The sequence below is a fragment of the Talpa occidentalis genome, unplaced genomic scaffold, assembly GCF_014898055.3.
Source record: "Talpa occidentalis isolate TD23 unplaced genomic scaffold, MPIMG_talOcc4v2.1 talOcc4.6, whole genome shotgun sequence".
Classification (NCBI taxonomy): Eukaryota; Metazoa; Chordata; class Mammalia; order Eulipotyphla; family Talpidae; genus Talpa; species Talpa occidentalis.
Window position 1 is genome coordinate 66,113,194 of NW_023604972.1, and position 17,742 is coordinate 66,130,935.

The 17,742-nt window shown below is 38.1% G+C and overlaps 1 protein-coding gene across 11 annotated transcripts in view; it reads right to left on the reverse strand.

Annotated features, from left to right (window-relative positions):
* APC (APC regulator of WNT signaling pathway) overlaps nt 1-17,742 on the reverse strand; it is a 182,081-nt gene that overhangs the window by 14,502 nt on the left and 149,837 nt on the right. For 5 of the 11 annotated variants that reach the window (XM_054688099.1, XM_037529859.2, XM_054688098.1 and 2 more), the window contains 7 exons: nt 15,338-15,436; nt 12,701-13,079; nt 11,075-11,170; nt 9,735-9,788; nt 6,144-6,283; nt 5,525-5,602; nt 5,121-5,237 (listed from right to left, as the gene is read on the reverse strand). In XM_054688099.1, coding sequence (XP_054544074.1) covers nt 5,121-5,237; nt 5,525-5,602; nt 6,144-6,283; nt 9,735-9,788; nt 11,075-11,170; nt 12,701-13,079; nt 15,338-15,436 — 963 coding nt within the window. The remainder of the gene's footprint in view (nt 1-5,120; nt 5,238-5,524; nt 5,603-6,143; nt 6,284-9,734; nt 9,789-11,074; nt 11,171-12,700; nt 13,080-15,337; nt 15,437-17,742) is intronic. The other 6 variants (XM_054688100.1, XM_054688101.1, XM_037529865.2 and 3 more) reach the window with 3 other exon arrangements.

A 17,742-nucleotide genomic window follows, 5' to 3' on the forward strand; every position in this document is an offset into this window, starting at 1 on the left:
TGAATTCTCTCACCCTCCCGCGCTTCTGACTGTACCCAGTGCATGTATAAACAAAACGAACGAACAAACAAACAAATAAATAAATAAAAACATGCCTCTATAAAAAAAAAAAAAAAATAAAGTGTGACTGAAGTGACAGTGGGACAGAAAACAACAGGAGAACAGAAAAAACAGCAAGTCTAGAAGAATGAGCAAAACTGCAAGTGGTCCATAGGTGAGGGAGAAAGAAAAAAAAAAGTGGCTTTCTATAATCTTACATGTAGAGGACCAAGAATTTTGCTGCAAATGTTTTATAATTAGAATCAGAGGCAATAAGAAGAAATGATCTGAGGTTAGAAATACAGGTGGTAAAAACAAAGAGGAGAGTTTCAATAAGGCACGTAGTTAAAAAATTGTCAAATAAAGGTATAAGTAGAAAAGAAAAAAACCTAGTAATTTGTGATTTACGAGAACAGTTGTGCTGAAAGCAAAATTAGGAAGGACTGAAGAAGGTAATGTTAGTTAAGAAATGGAGAAAGTGGGGCCTCCCTGGTGGCGCAAGGGGCTAAGCGTCAGCACTATGAAGCAATCTGCAGCTCTCAGAGCAGGGAGGTGACCCACATGGCGCAGCAGACCTCTCCTATCTCACATGCTGCTCCCCTCAGCAGTGTTTTTCAGTAGACCCGCCTGTTCTGCTCCCCAAATCTGTCTCTGGTGAATCGTCTTAGCCCCCCATACCTCTGGCCCCAGTACTTGTATGCATAAATAAATAAATCTTAAAAAAACAAAGAAATGGAGAAAGTAATTTGCTCAGGGTCTTGGTTGTCACAGGAAGAAAAGATACAATGTAGGGTCAGAAGAACTAACAAATATTTTTTCATCTTCAAAATACTGGGATTATACATAAGTTAAAACATATAGTCTTCTCTACAGCTAGTAGAATAGAAGCAAGAGTAAGGAACTGATAGTTTTGAGTAAATAACAGTATTTGGGGCACAGAGCGCAGATGAAGGAAAGGGTCACTGTGTGGTGGAAAAAGTCAGCTAAATGAAGTTAAAAATGTAATACATATGATTATGGAAGGTAACTCCAATTCCCCTATTAGTAAATGAAGCTAAGAAGAAAGAGATGATGAATTAAAGAGAAAAGAGAATGGTCATAATGACTGCTACATTGCATGAAAAGAGGAAATAAATTCTAATACTGCTAACTACAAGTGGGTCCAAATCCGAATTGGGTAAATTTCTGGTGGGCTACCTTTTCCAAGATTGGGCTTGCATTAAAAATTTATAGATGAATTTAGGGAGAATGATCTTTAAAACACTATCTTTATAAGAACAGGGGTATATCTTTCCATTTATTATAGTCTTCTTTTATGTTTCTCAGTAGGATATGTCTTTTAATCTAGCTTTCTCAATTGTAGCAACTAGTCTACATGTAGAATTCTGAGGTCTTTAAGATGTTATAAAATCATGAACTATTTATTCTGCAGCAGTAGAAGTTCCCATAATACATAAAGACACATCAGGTATTTCTAAAAATATACAAGATAGATGAGAGTAGGAGTTTTAAAGTGTGCATGGTATTGGTTTGTGTAACTTTACTGAGGTTTAACTTGAGAATTGCAAATGGTTCAAGTGTGCAATCTGATCATTTCTCATGTATGTGCATACCTATGAAACTATCATTCTAATCAAGGTAACATTTATGTCACCAACACCCCACCCAATTCCCTAGTATTCCCTTTGTAATTCATCCCAAACTCAGGTAACTACCGATCTGTTTTATATCATTGTAGATTATTGCATTTGTTAAATTTTTAATAGCTGAATAGTATTACATTGTAGATATTCCATGATTTGTTTGCCCATTTACCTGCTGAAGGACATTAGTGTTTCTGATTATCACAAATAATATTGCTGTGAACAAAACCATAAGTTTTTGTTCCTCTTGAGTAAAGATTTAGGAAGGGACTGGAGGTAGGTGTATGTTTAAGTTTAAAATACTGCCAAACATTATCCAAAATGGATTTAACACTTCATATTCCTACGAGAATTTCAGGTGATCCACATCCTTGATAACACTTAATCAGTCTTTTAAATTTTAACTAAAATAATATGTATGTTATCTCATTATAATTTTAATTTGTATTTTCTAGACGACTAATGTTGTTGAATAAACTTTCAAGTATTTTTTGGTTATCTACATATCTTCTTTTCAAGGAACAGTAATTGCTGTTTGTCAACACAGTAGGGTTTTAAAGGTATCTTTATGTGGCCCCTAAGTACCTAGAATATTACCTTTATAATCAATTGTTTGGTTGAATATTTTTCTGATTTCTAATAATTTTTAAGCTGATTTTCTTGGGGTTGAATCCTAGGGCAAGTTAGGGAGAATTAGGCAGCCTCAAGGAGAGTGCAGGTGGGGACCTTCAGAGAGTTAAGGACTAGTCCAGAGATAAGGACAACAAGAGGAATGTAACTAATTTCGCTGGGAATAATAAATATCCCAGGACTAAGAACAACATTGTTACCAAACGCCAGCCTCAGTTTCCCTCAGCCAATAAAGGGAGGTGGAGTCTGAGTGGTTTAATTTGTTGACAAATGAGGAGGGCAGCAGACTCATAGAAGACCACCGTCCTGCCCTTTGACAGAGTGCAGGGATATTTATGCAAGGGGGAGATGGAAAGGGGTCAGCACTGAGATCAGTGGGAGCCAGCCTATTTTTCTTCAATAGCTGATGTTTGACTTTCTCTTCCTTGACATGCAGGGATGCTCATTTGGGAGACTGGGTAATAAAGATAAATCTATCAAACAAGGGGGAAGATGCAACAAATGGGGAAAAACAAACCTATTAGGTAAGGAGCAGTGAGGCCACCTGGGAACCAAGCAATCACAAAGAGACTGGTGGAGCTTTAGAATAATTAGAGAAAGAAGGTATATATTCTCTGAGACAGAGACACGACTCCACTTCGGCTTCCTTGCCCCTCCCTGGCCTGGTTTCATGGCCTGGGAGTCCCACTTTATTTCTGTTCCTTTTCTCTTCAATAAACTTTTTCTTTCTCTAAACAAACCTGCCTCTTCCTGCTTGCTTGCCTGAGTGTCTGCGAAGTTCCTGCTGTGGCTTCATGAAACACCAACCCATGGTGGTCTAGTGGCTGGGGCTCAGCGCTGGCCCCTGCAGTCTGGGATCATTCCTGGCTGGGAGACTAAGCCTGAAAACCTACAATTCCGGTATCAGGGTTTCCAGAGATGCAATGGCAAAATTCATCAAAAATACATAAATAATTAAAAGCCAAAACTTTTTGCTGTCTTTCAAAAGGACATTTTGAAGGAAAAATTTAAAAAGTGTAAGCAAATTTATAGAGACTGGTTGGGTGAAAAGAGGCCTGGGTTAGTTAAAACTGTACAGGAATGCATCCCTGGCAGGGGGTAAGGCGCCCCTGTGAGCTGGTACCATTTCCCACCACCCTACCCTCCCTCTCCAACCCACCCACTTACAACCTGCTGGCTTGAAGGACAACTCCCAGCAAGAATGGCAGGATTTTCTATGTGTGGGGGGGCGGGGTGGGGTGGGGTGGGAGGATTATAAGGAAGTAGAGAGGTTTGCAAACAAACACACCAAAAAAATGGGAGGCCTTGCAGGCAATTTATCTATCACCCCTCCCCACCCTCAACCCCCACCTAGCTCAAAGGGTTGAGGTGTTGCCTGTGGTGGTCTTGCCTCTGTAGAATTCTTCCCTCACTAATTCATTGCTTACCTCTATTCCCTCTGTTAATAAATCCTTTTTATTTCTCTATTTTGGGGTGATGTCTCTTCATTCCAAAGCAGTAAGTAGAAACTCACAAACCAAACATGGCACTTTAGTAAGCTGATTTGCTTAGCCCTCTCTAATTTCAAGTTTAATGAAAAAAAAGAAAAAAAAAAAAACCAAAAAACCAAAACAACAAAACTTAGTTTCTTAAGTAGATATCCCACTGGACATTAAATTACCTCTTGTAAACAAATTATCATTTTTTGGTGATTTTTCACCCAATCCTCACCTCTTGATAAGATGACTATCAAAATTTGTAGATTTTGGAGGATCAATATTTGAAGAGCACAGAGGTTAACATTTATTCTCAACTAGGCATGAATCTGCCCCTACTCCTTTATGTTGGGGTACAACTGAATAAGGTTAAAAACTGAGCCCCTACTCCTGACCTAGCAGGCAGGTTTGGGAGGCTGAAATACATAAGGTAATGGATAAGGCTGCCTTGGGGATAAGGCCATAAAACTGATTGTTAGGGGTAAAGGATGTCCTGAGCTAAATCCATACAGGCTTTGTGGACTCCACCCCCACTCCAGATCAAAGTCATGAAGACATTGGGAATGACAAATCCCATCATCACCAAAGGGAGGGTTGCTGGGACCTGAGGGTGGAGTTAAACAATAATACTAGACACGTGGGTCTTGGCCATCTCTCTCTTGGCTTCATGGCTCTTGGCTCGTGGCCAGCTCTCAGAGTGCCATTGGGATTCCAGGTCGGCATAACGGGTAGGACGCATTTAAGACTTTATCTCCCTTTTTTCCTCCCTGAGTTGTACATTTCCACATTTCCCCTTCCCTTGTAAATAGACCTTTTATTAACCTTTTGTGTGTGCCTGCAGTGGAGTATTAATAAGTCCCTTTTAAGCGCGCGGATGAAGACCCACAGTCAGGCAACCCGTTTTATATCAGGGCTGCCCTGTAACATGACCACCACGACCAGAAAAACTAGCCCAGCTCCAGGAAGGCAGAAGCAGAGGCCAGAACATGCTTCTATGTCAAAGGCCAGTGCTGGAGACCACACATCCCAGAAGATAACAGGAGAAAACCGGCAAAAGCCAATGAAAACAGAATATAAAAGAGAGCCTCAAATCCTCCTTGGGGCGCAGACTTCTCCCAGCTCGCCCACTACTTCTCTTAGCAGTGTATTTCAATAAATCTTCCTGTTCTGTTCTCGACTTCATTTCTGATGAATTCTTTCACCCCTGTGCCTCCAGCCTCACCCTGATCTTTTCCTCACAACACTTGGACTGACAGGTAAACAGGTCAGAAATTAGTAATAAAGTAGTCAAAGATGAAACTCCTATGGTAGTACTAAATGTTTCAAAAGGTACCTTTTTAACTTCCAAAGCACATTCCATCAATGCTTTCACACTTCCAACTTCACGCAGTGTCTTTTTACTATTTACATCTGCTCGCCAAGACAAATTCCTCAAAACACTTGCAATAACCTGCAAATGAGTCAATTTTAGAATAATTTGTATATGAACTGTTTTATACTAGTTGCTCTTTAATCAAAGAGATAAGAATAGAAAGCTGTTAATAGAGAAATTCTTCCTAAATGCTAATATAGAGTCAAAAGGAATTGCTACAGTTTAAATATTTTCTATTATTCTGGTGTTAATGTAACCGTAGTTTAAACAGGAGAAACTAAGTACTGAACCACAGCTTAAATTAATCTTATTCAGAATATTAACTGCTAATATTTAAGAAAAACAGCTGAAATTCTAGGCAGTACCTGCTGTAGGTCCTCACTTTCAGATTTCAGTTGGGCCACAAGTGCTCTCATACAGCCTTTCATTGAGCATAATGTAGCCTGTAAAATTAAATATGTACAGAGGTCAAAAAACAAGGCAATATGAAACTGTGTTTTATTTTTGACTCGAACTTCAAATGTAGTTTTAATAGACTCATTTTAATCATACTGGTTGTATTTAGCCATAAAAAATCTAGAACTAGATTATTAAATAAATGAAAGACAAATACCTTCCTAATCCTTTGTTATCTTTTGGCTAACTGGGGGGCAGGGGAAGTGAATAAACTATAAGAAATGAGAAACAAAGGATTTTTTAGTCTCTTATTTGGATGGGACCAATATGTGTGCAATTTTCATACTTTTGCTCTCATTCCTAAGACCAATGTTTTAAATGTGACTGCATAAGTCCACCAGCGTGTTGCATCTTTTGCCTTTGTTTACTAGGCACGAGACAAACAAATGAATAATGACATGGAGTGGGATGTAAAGTACAGGTTTTTATCAGTCAGTATTTAAAGAAGAGTAATAATAAGAAAATCAGTAAAAAGTAGTTTGTATTAAAGTAAAATAATTCATAAAAAATGAACCTTGTCAAACATACCTTGTTGGCTACATCTCCAAAAGTCAAGTTTGTCAAAGCCATTCCAGCATATCGTCTTAATGTAATACTGTAGTGGTCATTAGTAAGCCCATACATTTCACAGTCTACTTGCAATAATTCTGCAATGGCCTGTAGTCCCCCTAAATTTGAAAAGGGCAAGAGGAAAAAGATAATAATCTAAAGCACAACAAATTGGTACCAAGTTTATAACTTAAAAATTAATGAAAAATATCTCAAAGAATGACAACATAGTGTTTAAAATTGTCTTTAGAATTACAAACTACAAAGACTGTTACACAGGACTTTTGTGTAATATATTTGTATAGTAGAACTGACAACTATTTAATTTTCTGCTAATATCTCCACCCTCCAGTTCCTTCCTTAGGAAAGGAGAACTTATTTTTATCATGGGGACTTTACACTCCTCACTGTCACACACTGTGTCCTAACTAATTATTCTTAGGAATACTGAAACTTCTAAGTGAAATGTCATGAAGAAAATCTTTCATTTTTATGAAAAAGAGTTGTGTTCAAATTGTTACTAAGTTCTGTAAAACTACTTATGTTTCTAAAAATTTATTACTTTTTGTTGATATTCACTAGTGTCAAATACAAACTATTTAATGTTTTCTTTCCTCATGATTCCATTGGATATGCTTAACAAAGGTTATCCAGTGTTAACAAAGCCTACAGTGGTGAACACTAGGAAACAAGGAAGAAAATGAAGAGAAATAAGGAAAGACATAAAAGGAAGGATAACGACAACATAAATAAACAAATAAACCAAAAGGTGAAGTGAAATGGTAAGGGTGTGGACAAAAAAATGCATATAGAGGCTATTAAAAATATTCATTTATCAACATTAGTCATCATGGGACTGGACATACTGTTTTATCACAGCAAAGTAGGTAACACAGAGAAAAGGAGGATGAATATAAAAAAACAACTGTTGGATACTGTAAATTAAATAGGTTATAAATTTGAAAAGGAATCTCTACATTTAGTATTTTTGTAAATGATTAAGAAGTATCAGTGTGTAGAGAAATCTATGTTTGCGAAACAGACAAAATTCTATCTTGTATCAAGAATTCTAGGCCAGGGATTTAACTTCAGTTGAAACAAAGTTTTATGACTAGCAAAAATGACTGATATATTTGAATGTAGATAAGTGAAAATTAATTTAAGGAAAACCCAAACCATATTTAGAAAATTTTCCTCTATGCATCCATGATGGTGGAAAAATATATAGCCAGTGAACAAAATATGATCACTGTCTTAATGGAGTTTCTAGATTAAAGCAAGGATCAACATTAAATAACTAACTTAATCATGGCAGACTTTGTAGAAGCACAGGGCAAGACAGCAAGTAGACTTAACTAAGAGCTGGGGAATCAAGGAAAAGGCTGAGGAAATATGTTTAAGTTAAAGGATGAATGAGTATCTAAACGGAGGAACAGGAAGAATAAAGAAGCATTTTAGGCATATGATATAGCATGTGCAAGGGTCCCTAGACTTGAAATAGATAGTACAAGGTCACGTGATGCATGCGACGAACTTACACAAATAGGCCAGATCATACAAGAATTGATGTGCCACACTAAGGATTTAGGGATGGAATAATTAGATGTGTGTTCCAAATGAATTGCTAAGGCTGCAAAATATTGGAAGTGGGAAGACAAAGTACTGAAAAATAGGAGAGATGATGATGACATCTTAGAAACTTTTAAGTGAAATGTCAAAAGAACAGCAGTGATTTGCGATATATTTAAGAAGGAGAATTAAAGCACTCAGTTACTAGATGTGGGAGTAAGGACAGAATCAAGGATTGTTTACAATATTCTGGCTTGAGCAAACAGATTGGCAGGAATGACATTTTCTGAGAAAAGGAATCCTGAAGAGTAAAATATGGGACTGGAGGAGATAAATTCAGTTTGTGCTATCTGAGTTAGAGATGTCTGCAAAACCATCTAAGTGAAGATGTCAGATGAGCAGTCTGATAATGTGTCTAAAATTCAGGAGTGAGAAGTTAGATAGAGATGTAAATCTGAAAAACACTGTAAGTGAAGTCATAGGTGGAGGATACTGGTTAGAGAGAGGAAGAGGACCTAGGACAAACTTCAAGGAATTCCACCAATTAACACTTCAGCAAAGGAGAAAAATTCAGTAAAAGAGCTGAGTTTTGAGCCAAGAAATTGACATGGCGAGCCATTCTTGATTTGAACAGTACCCCTATATACTGATTAGATCATCGAAATGTTAAGCACATCAATACCAAAACAAAATATACTATGCAAAATCCTGCCTGGTAGAGCAGTATCTGTGATACTTTCTTGAGAAAGATATAATGATTTCAAGAACAACTCAAGAAGGCACTAAGTGATCAAAGAGTTGAGTACTGTTATATGGAAAAACTGAAAATTTTAGGACTTGATTGTGAAAATAAAGATTAAAGGACATAGTCAATATCAACAAAATCATGAAAGACATGGCTAATGAAAAAAACATTAAATAAAATTTGGAATATCAGGTTAAGAGGGGGGTCTTTATGATTTCAACAAATGGAAAAGATTTCAGTGAATTTTAAGGCAAATAACAGAATTTGTATATTAAACTGTAAACGGACCCACAAAAATATGACACAAATTCAGGTTTGCTAGAACAAAAAACAGGTTGCCCTATGAAAAAATTAGGATATTTAAGGTAATGAATGCAAGATGATAAGCAGGCCCTTTTGCATTTTTGTTGGTGCCTGTATTAGGAAATAGTGGTCTATATGGATCAAGTACTATCCAATATTGGTAGCTTACATCCTGACAGAGAGTAGAGTTCTTTAACTGTTTCAGGTGACATTCAACAGAATCCTAATTCACACTTATCAAAAAAGATAATAGATGACAATTTTAAAAGGCATATTTTTCTTTTACTTGGTATAGTCACCATTAGCCTAAAATACTTCATTCTAAGATAAATAATAGGGACCCAACATCAATATTCCTCAGGTTGCTATTTCATAAATCTTCCTGATCATTAAAAATTACTGGAGCCACTAATTAATCCTAGGTTTCTCTGTTGGAAAGTCTGTTTTACAAAGCCTTTTAGAAGGCCAGAGAATCTACATGGTGTGAGAAGTGTCTTCGGTGATCATTAAGATCTGGTTTGGGAAACACTAATGCAAACAAACCAGGAGTTCATGAGGACCATGTCACAATCATTTTTGAATCTAGGGTTTAGCATAGTTTCTGGGACAGAACTGGGAAGTACTGAATATACCTATCATTGATATTACAGTCTAAAACAATGCTAACAGGTGCAAACTTAAATGATCCTGATATCCATAGAATCTTCTTGTATGTAAAAATGGCAGTCCAGCTGACTGGGTTTAGGAACTTCCTGTCATCTACTTGGGACTTTTCTCTTTATCCCTCACTCTCAGATTCCTTATGCTATCTTAGTCTATCTCCTCACAATCCATCAACTTTGATCATTCTTTTGCTCCAGTGGAAATTCAGAGGCTAGGGGTGAGAAGAAAGTAATCCCTTGTGTCTATGTCCCCAGCAGTCACACCCCCAGAGGCCCCATCCTGCTCCTCACCTGAAAGCCCCTGCCCTAGCTCCTGTGATGAAATGCCCAGGGTAGCCTTCCTACCTGAAGAAGGAAGAGGAACAAATACTGAGTCTAGGTTTTATTTTGAAATTCAGATGATTAATGTGTCATTCCTAATCTGTAGTACATTGGAACAAAGGGACATTCACAGAAAAACCTTTCAATAGCTTAAAATTGGAATAATTTTCTTGCTTATTCATTATTTTTATCCTGTTCCCATGTTTTTACTGGCATTTATAGAAAACTTAAAATTTCCACATATGCTAAAATTGCATTGAAGGGAGAACTCCAAAGATTATACTCAATTCTATAGGAGGCTGGGGGGGGGTATGGGAGGAAAGAGTAAGTGGTACAATTGCTAGGGCCCTAGGGAAGAAAGGCAGCTGGTATCAGAAAGTAACATAGTGTCCAAAAGTGATGGTGCTACAGGAGACAACACTCATTTTTGGTGTTCAGATTCTGTAAGAGTTTCATGAGTTTGCCACTTTTAAGATAAATGATGAATGACAATGATGAGGGCACTAGGAATGCAACACACGGGCTAGAATGTAATGTAACATAAATAGCACAAAAAGCAAGGGCACAGCTACACTGAGATGGGAACTCAGTGTATGGTTCTTGCTTGTGGCATGACTAGAGAGATCCAGTTCACATGAGATGGCTCAGGATGCTGCAATTTATAAATACCATATGAGCAAAATGAACCTAGAAATCAAAGAAAAACCATTACATGAAAAATGGGGTCCACAAATACAAGTTACATAAGCTTCAGAGTATGTGATAACACATACTGAAAATAGTAATCCTTCCAAAATTAATGGCCTATTTCTAACTTCAATTAGACTATAATTTTTTCTATATTAAGCAGTTTCAAAGATAACACGCTGCTTATCGTGAAAATGCAGTAAAGCATTGATAACCACAAAGATAAATGAAAATATTAATAATTCCTTCTGGAGGAATCAGTAGCTTTGAGAAGAAATTACTGATTTCAAGTACAGTAAGTAGCTCTACATTTCAAAATATTTTAAATTATCCTCCTTGTCAAGTGTCATGGAGGGTCTACCTTGGCAATTGGGACAAGAAGTGGCAGCCCTTGAAGTAGTTTTTCCAGTATTTGGTTAAGATTTTGAAAATTCAAGTTAGTTTATCACACGGTAGCAGTTATGGTTATTTAGGCCCTTATTTCCTCTGCAAACCAGAGCATAAACATTTCCCACATGGAATAGGAAGCAGCTGGGAATAGAAATCATGGCTTTATATCCCAGTTCACCAAAGGTGAAAAATTTTCAGTGTTCCTCCATGGCAATGAGAAATATTTGTCTTACCAAGTTCATTCATTGCATGTCTATGTTCTTCATCAAAGGAAAGCTTCATGAGAACACACACAGCAGGGCAGATCTGATGTTCAACAGGTGCTGGCACTGAAAAATAAAATGAACATAAACCATAATGCTTTATTTTCTCAAAAGCAATGATGTGCCTCACACTTTAAAAATACAGTGCTTACTGATGCATAGTAGTTTAGCAAATTAACAAATATTTGCTGAATAGATGAATAAATATACAAACATGGAAGAGAAAATGAGTAAAGGGCATTTTTTGGTGCGGAAAAATGTTTACTTTTTATTGCCCTTGACCAAGTCTGTTAGAGTAAGTTTCTAAAAGGTTTATGCTATAACTCAGATGACTAATTACTTAGTCCAAGAAAATGTACCTCTATATTTAATACTATGGACAAAGTTTCAAAGCTCATTACTTGAAATAAAATTTAAAAAGCCTATTTTTCAGCAGTAATTACATTAACTTATTCTATTTAACTTTTTGAGAACAGGTATCAAGGGCAAAATAGTTAAGTCATCACATAATGTGGAGAGTCAAAGAAAACAATCTAGAAAAATTATGTTCCGCCATTTATTAGTTTTCCCCATCCCTAGGACAGATAGCTTTTTTCTTATCTTGAAAGCTTTCTGATTTTAGATAAATAAACACCTTTATACCTAAGTTTAAAAAAAAATCTGCTAAGACTTCTCATAGATAATGTTCTCACCATCATCCCTCCTGCTCTTAAATCAACAGGTTGAATAAAACAGACCTTTGTCCTGTGTGTGGGTACATGTATGTATATGTGTCTGTGTGTGTTATTATAGGTGAAAGGAAGGCCTTACCTTATATACTTACTGCTTTTGGTTCTTGCTACACGAATGAAGTAAGTCATGCCCCCAAGAGGCCCAATTCCCATGTTCCCTTCTCATGAGGGAGAGGAGTTGGTGCTCAGGGGTCTCTCCCTGAGCAAAGAGCTGGGTGGTTGATCAACCCCAGCCAGTGGGGCCCAAAGTCTCGAGCAGGATGGTGTAGTAGGAAGAGCACTTGGTTGAGAGTCAGAAGATCTGGCCTCTTCCTGGCTCCACCACTTACTAACTGAGGCTCCAGGCAAGTCTTTTAGTTTTTCTGAGCCTCAATTTCTTCATCTGTAAAATGGAGATGATAATACCTTCCCTTCCTACTTCACAAGGTTGTTGTGAGGATTAAACAGATTTAATAGCTCCATATTAACAGCTGAGTAGAGCAATATGCAAATATAAAAAATTATAGCTTAGTCACTAATAGCTGAAGATTTTACATCAAGTCCCTTTCTTGAGCTTAATCTATAAAACCAGAGATAGGCAACATAGTTGCTTAAGATCTTTCTAGAGCTACTATGCTATGACTAAGTATCTCTTGATTCCTGTTCTTTTTTTTGGCATAGCAGTGCACAGAACATTTTCCTTTGCTATTTTTTCTAGGGAAATATAAACCTTAGCTTTAAACTATGTTTGTAGTATAGATGGTGAATGTAAATGTCCTCTCCCTATTCATAAAGATTACATACCAACTAAAAAAAGCTTTTTTTAAAAAAAAAACTTACGTTTGCTTTGTACCATGCACTAGGATGTACACTATAGGGAACATACTTGGATTTTTGTCCTGGTCCATGCCTTGTTCATGGGCTTCCTGCCACTCCCAACAGGTTTCACAGTATGCTCGTATCTGTTCCAAAAGATGAAGGACTCGGATTTCACGCCTGCCTCTCTTGTCATCAGGCTGTGAGTGAATGATGTTGTGGAGTGCTGCACTGGCCCTGGCCCGAGCCTCTTTACTGCCCCGGGAATTTCCCAACAACACAGAGTCTTTGTCATTGCCATGTAAAAGCTGGATGAGGAGAGGAAGACATCCAGACTGTCGCATGGATATACAGCTGTCTTGGGAGCTAGACATAGCTAGCAAAGTTCGCGACATATCATCCTTATCATGAGTACCAAGCATTGACAACAATGAATACACCATTTCCACCTGTGGGCCAAATGAGTTTAGAAACAAAATTATGACTTTAATATCCAAAAGCCAACACCAATGAAGTGATGAATGGGATATTTATTGTAACTTATTAAAAGAAAAAGAAAAAAAAGAACAAAAACCCCTTTCTGGGATGAAAAAATGAGCATTATTTAAAAACCCATATGATCATCACCAATTTATATACATGAATAAAGAATAGCAGTGTTAATGAGCAGTGCTGAAAGAGAAAGATTTTTGCAATACTTAAATTGTTCTTTGGAAAAGCTGGTAATAACCCACTGATTGTAATGAATGACAATCAACTGTGCGCGCGTGCACACACACACACACACACTTAGGAAATGATATTTATTTTAATTATTTACAAAATTAAAATTTTATTTTACTTTTATAATGTATTAACTATAGTCAAGAAATAGAAAACCTTTTCAGCAATTATTATTATATGAGTACTAAGTTTTCAGCAATCACCGACCCTCATCAGATTATAAGTATATTATTAAAATTATGTGATTTCTCTTTCTCTCATATTTTGTCATAAAAATAGGGAGTAAAAAAATCAGCATTCTTACTCAGTTTTGTTTTTTTTTTAAGGCAACTGGTAGCATCAGTTACTCTCTGACAATAAATTCTAAGGATTTACTTAGAAACAGATTAGACCAGGAAACAGTATCTAGTTATGCAGAACTGTGATATTTCATTTCAAAGCTATCATCTCTATAAATCAGTGCTTCTTAATCTGGCAATCTTTACACCACCCCTCTCCCAACATACAGTTGGGAGGAAGTGTTACTAGAATCTATTATGTAAACACTTGGGATACTGCTAAACATCCTACAATATAAAAAAAGAACTGCTCTTCAGTTAATAATGTTGAGGTTAAGAAACCATACTCTAAATGTGTAAATAAACACATACTCTTAGATAAAAAGTTTCAGCTAGCAGTTCAGAATTATGGATACATGGGCTTTCAAATTCTGGTTTCCTACTTAAAAGCCAACTGTGTGACACTGCCAAGTTGAGCCCCAGCTTCCTCAGTTACAAAATGGAGGAATTTATCTAGTAGGGTTTTCTCTGTGAAAATTCAATGAAATTATACATGTAAAGAACCGTATCTGGCATTCAGAATGTAGTGAGATTTTAATATTATCATGTACTTCAAAAGGAAACAGTAGTTTAGCTGCCAGTTTTTACAGAGCACTACTGTTAACTATTAGAGACTTACTTTAGAATAAAAATATGTACTGATGTTGGAAAAACTTGGAGGCAAATTCCAATTTACTTACACTGCGTAAACCTTTTTTTGCTTCAATTTCTTATTTTAAGAAAAAGCAATAAGAACATGCCATAGGATTTTTTGAGGAGACCAAATAATGTACAAACAACTAGCACAGTTACTGGCACACCAGAGGTCCTCAGTAGTAGCTATTATTGTGAGTCATGAAAAGGATTAAGTCTCATATTAACAATATCACAGATTACTCTAAAATTAATTTCTTGAATCAACAGTATTTTAGTGGTGCTTTTTCTAAGAATCATTAGAGTATACAGAATATGTTATGAAAACAGTTATGGAAATATTTACACGGAAAATATTGTTTAGTAATATTAAAATTTCATCTCTGCCAATAATAAAGCCTTTGTCTTTAAAACAACAGTAAAATAATCATCCTGTTTTTGAAAACGTATTATCTCAGGCCCTAAAATATCTGATAACATCTGATAACATTCAATAATATTTTATCCACTGCAAAAAATACATAAAAAAATAGCCCAATTCTAAAAACTCCAAGAGCTTCAAGTAGACAGGAGTGACTTAAAGGAAATACAGAAGTTGCATTGGGAGGTGAGAGTCTTGGACATTAGAAAATACTTTCTGAAGAAATAAAGACAGCAAAGAGTTGTGAAGTTTGGCTGGGCTTCTGACAATTTGCACTGGCGCAGAAAGTCAAGCGTGCTATGACAGGCAAGGCATGGAGGCAGAAAGTCACAAGACTTGCTTGGGAAGCAGCAAGTGTGGTCAGCACTTAAGATTACAAGGTTGAAAAAGAATCAAAGACTAGCTAATTGGGTACTTTTCAAAATCCTTATTTTCCCTTTGTCTATGCTTCTTTATATAAAAAACATGTTATTTATTTACGAGAGTGTGATGATGGGATTAGAATTCTGTAGCTGAATTTAAAAGATGAATGAAGGATATTTTAGCAAAGTATTAATACCACTAGTGACTAGTGTTTATAATTCTCTGTTACCTTGGTTCCCAGGTGACTTGTCAGCCTTCGAGGAGCAGAGTGTGTGCTACTAGAACTCAAAACACTGGCAGTTTCATGATCCATTCGTGCAGTTGACCCCTAGAAGTTAAGCAAATTATAGATAGCATAATTTAGATTACAAATAAATAGCTGTGTAGCTATATTCATGGTAAGATGCTCCAAACAAATTGTCTTTAGGGTAAATTGCTAAATATGCTACATATTCACACTAAAGTGTGAACATTTTACTGCTCAAAGTGAGTATTTTTACCTATGAACTTAAGGTTTTAGAGGAAAATTGAAGAAAAGCTAGATTAGAAAAGACAACTTAAACTACAGAGTGGAAGTATACAAACACTGAAGGAATTTTCTAAGAGTAGTATTTTCTCAGAAATCAAAAGATGTGGGGGGCGGAGCAACATGGCGTGCAGGAGACGCTGCGAGTAAGATCTCCCATTAAAAAAAGTTAATAGGGAGGAAAAGCAGCAGGTCCCAGTGAGAAGTGGGACACGGAAGATAAACGGGTGACGCCAGCGAACTGCCCGAAGAAGAAAGTGGCCATAAAAGAGGACTAGAAGGGAGGGAAGCGCAGAACCCTGCTCCCCTCCCCCGCCCACAGAGGCGGCACTCTCCTACCGGCAGAGAGGAGGAAACAACAAACCAAAACGGCCCACAAGAACAAACGACGCAGCAAGCGGGACTGGGAGTGGAAAGGAACTATTGCAGCCATCACACCCCTTGAACTGGAGCTGAGGCGAACCCTGCAGGATCCGCCGCGGCTGTGAGCAAACGGCTCCGGGCGCCATTAGAGAAGAACAAAGACCCCGGGAGACGTGCACACAGCCCGGGCTGCCGGTAAGCTGGCGCGGAAACGCGGCGTGCTCGGGGAGCTTGAAAAGCAAGTGCAGACCTGGATCGCGGCTGCCCAGGTCCCAGCGCCTGCGACCTAGGCTTGCGGGGAGACGCACGGAGGTCCTCACTGAGGTGAAGGTCCCTCCCTGAGTGAGCAGGAACCAGGCGCCCAGGCACGGGAGCTGTGCAAAAGGCGCCATTCCCGCGCCACTGAACTGGGCTACAGCCCGCGTCCTGGAACTGAGTGCTTTGAACTGAGACCCGGGGCACGAAAATTCGGGGCGTGGGTTCCCCACGACGGTGGGGCACAAGGCAGACACAGCACCCCAAAGCTGTTGAGGTGTACCCTACCATTCCCGCTCTGTTCTCTGTCCCACGGGGTGAGGGGAGGCGAAAAACAGCCCCCCAAGGACAATAGGAGAGATCTCTGGCGCTACCTAGCGACCAGGAAAAAAAAAGTCACTAACACCCTATAAAACAGGACATTTCTTAAGACTGCTTGAAAAGGGCAGAAGGTTCCTGGAGGACCCAGTGGCCAGCCGGGAAGTTATTCCACGCCAGGCCCCTTCCGACCAGCAGTCTGAGCCCACAGAGGGAGCAGGCACCCACGTCCGGGGCAGACCGGGTGCGCAGAAGAGTGTGCCTGAAACCGGAGGCGCAGGGACTGCATCCCGCTTCACCATTTGAGAACAGGGACATTTCTTCAGTAAAAACTGCCTAAAACCAGCAGAAAGCTCCCCCAGAAGACAGAGATGGCTCCTGGAAGAGCCAGAGGGGAGCGGAGAAGTTCACCCAAGATGTCAGTCAGTCCGAGCAACACAGTGTCCCAACGCATACGACAAATTAGAAAACAGACAGTAGGGAGTAGAAGAACCACACGCAACCTAAAAACTCCTCAGGAAAGAAGCACACCACAAAAAGAAAACCACTCCCCAGATTGCAACGACAGCAACTTGGAAGAACTTCTGAGCCTTCCAGAAAGAGAATTTAAAATTGCCATGATTAAAAAAGTGATAGATCAGAAGAAGGAAATTGAGTCCCTAAGGAGGGAAGTAAGAGAAATGCAGGAGATCAAAGAATTAATGGAGGAACTAAAGAACTCTGGGAAAAGCAATGAAAGCAGAATAGATGAAATGGAAGAACGAATAAGTAATCTTGAAGACACAGAAATAAAAAGAACCAAAACAGAAAAGGAAAGAGAAGTACGAAGGAAAAAGAATGAAGAAAGACTTCGGGAACTATCTGACTCCATGAGGAAAGGAAATATAAGAGTTATAGGAATTCCAGAAGGAGAGGAGAGAGATGTAGGAACAGAGAAAATATTCATGGATATAATTGAAGAGAACTTCCCAAATGAGAAGAAGGAGCTGAAAATTGATATACAAGAAGCAAGAAGAACACCAAACTTCCACGACGAAAGGAAAAACACAGCAAGACACATAATAGTAAAGCTCCCAAGAATCCAGGACAAGGAAAAAATAATGAAGCTGACAAGAGGGAAGAAACAGATAACATTCAAAGGAAAACCAATCAGGCTGACATCAGACTTCTCT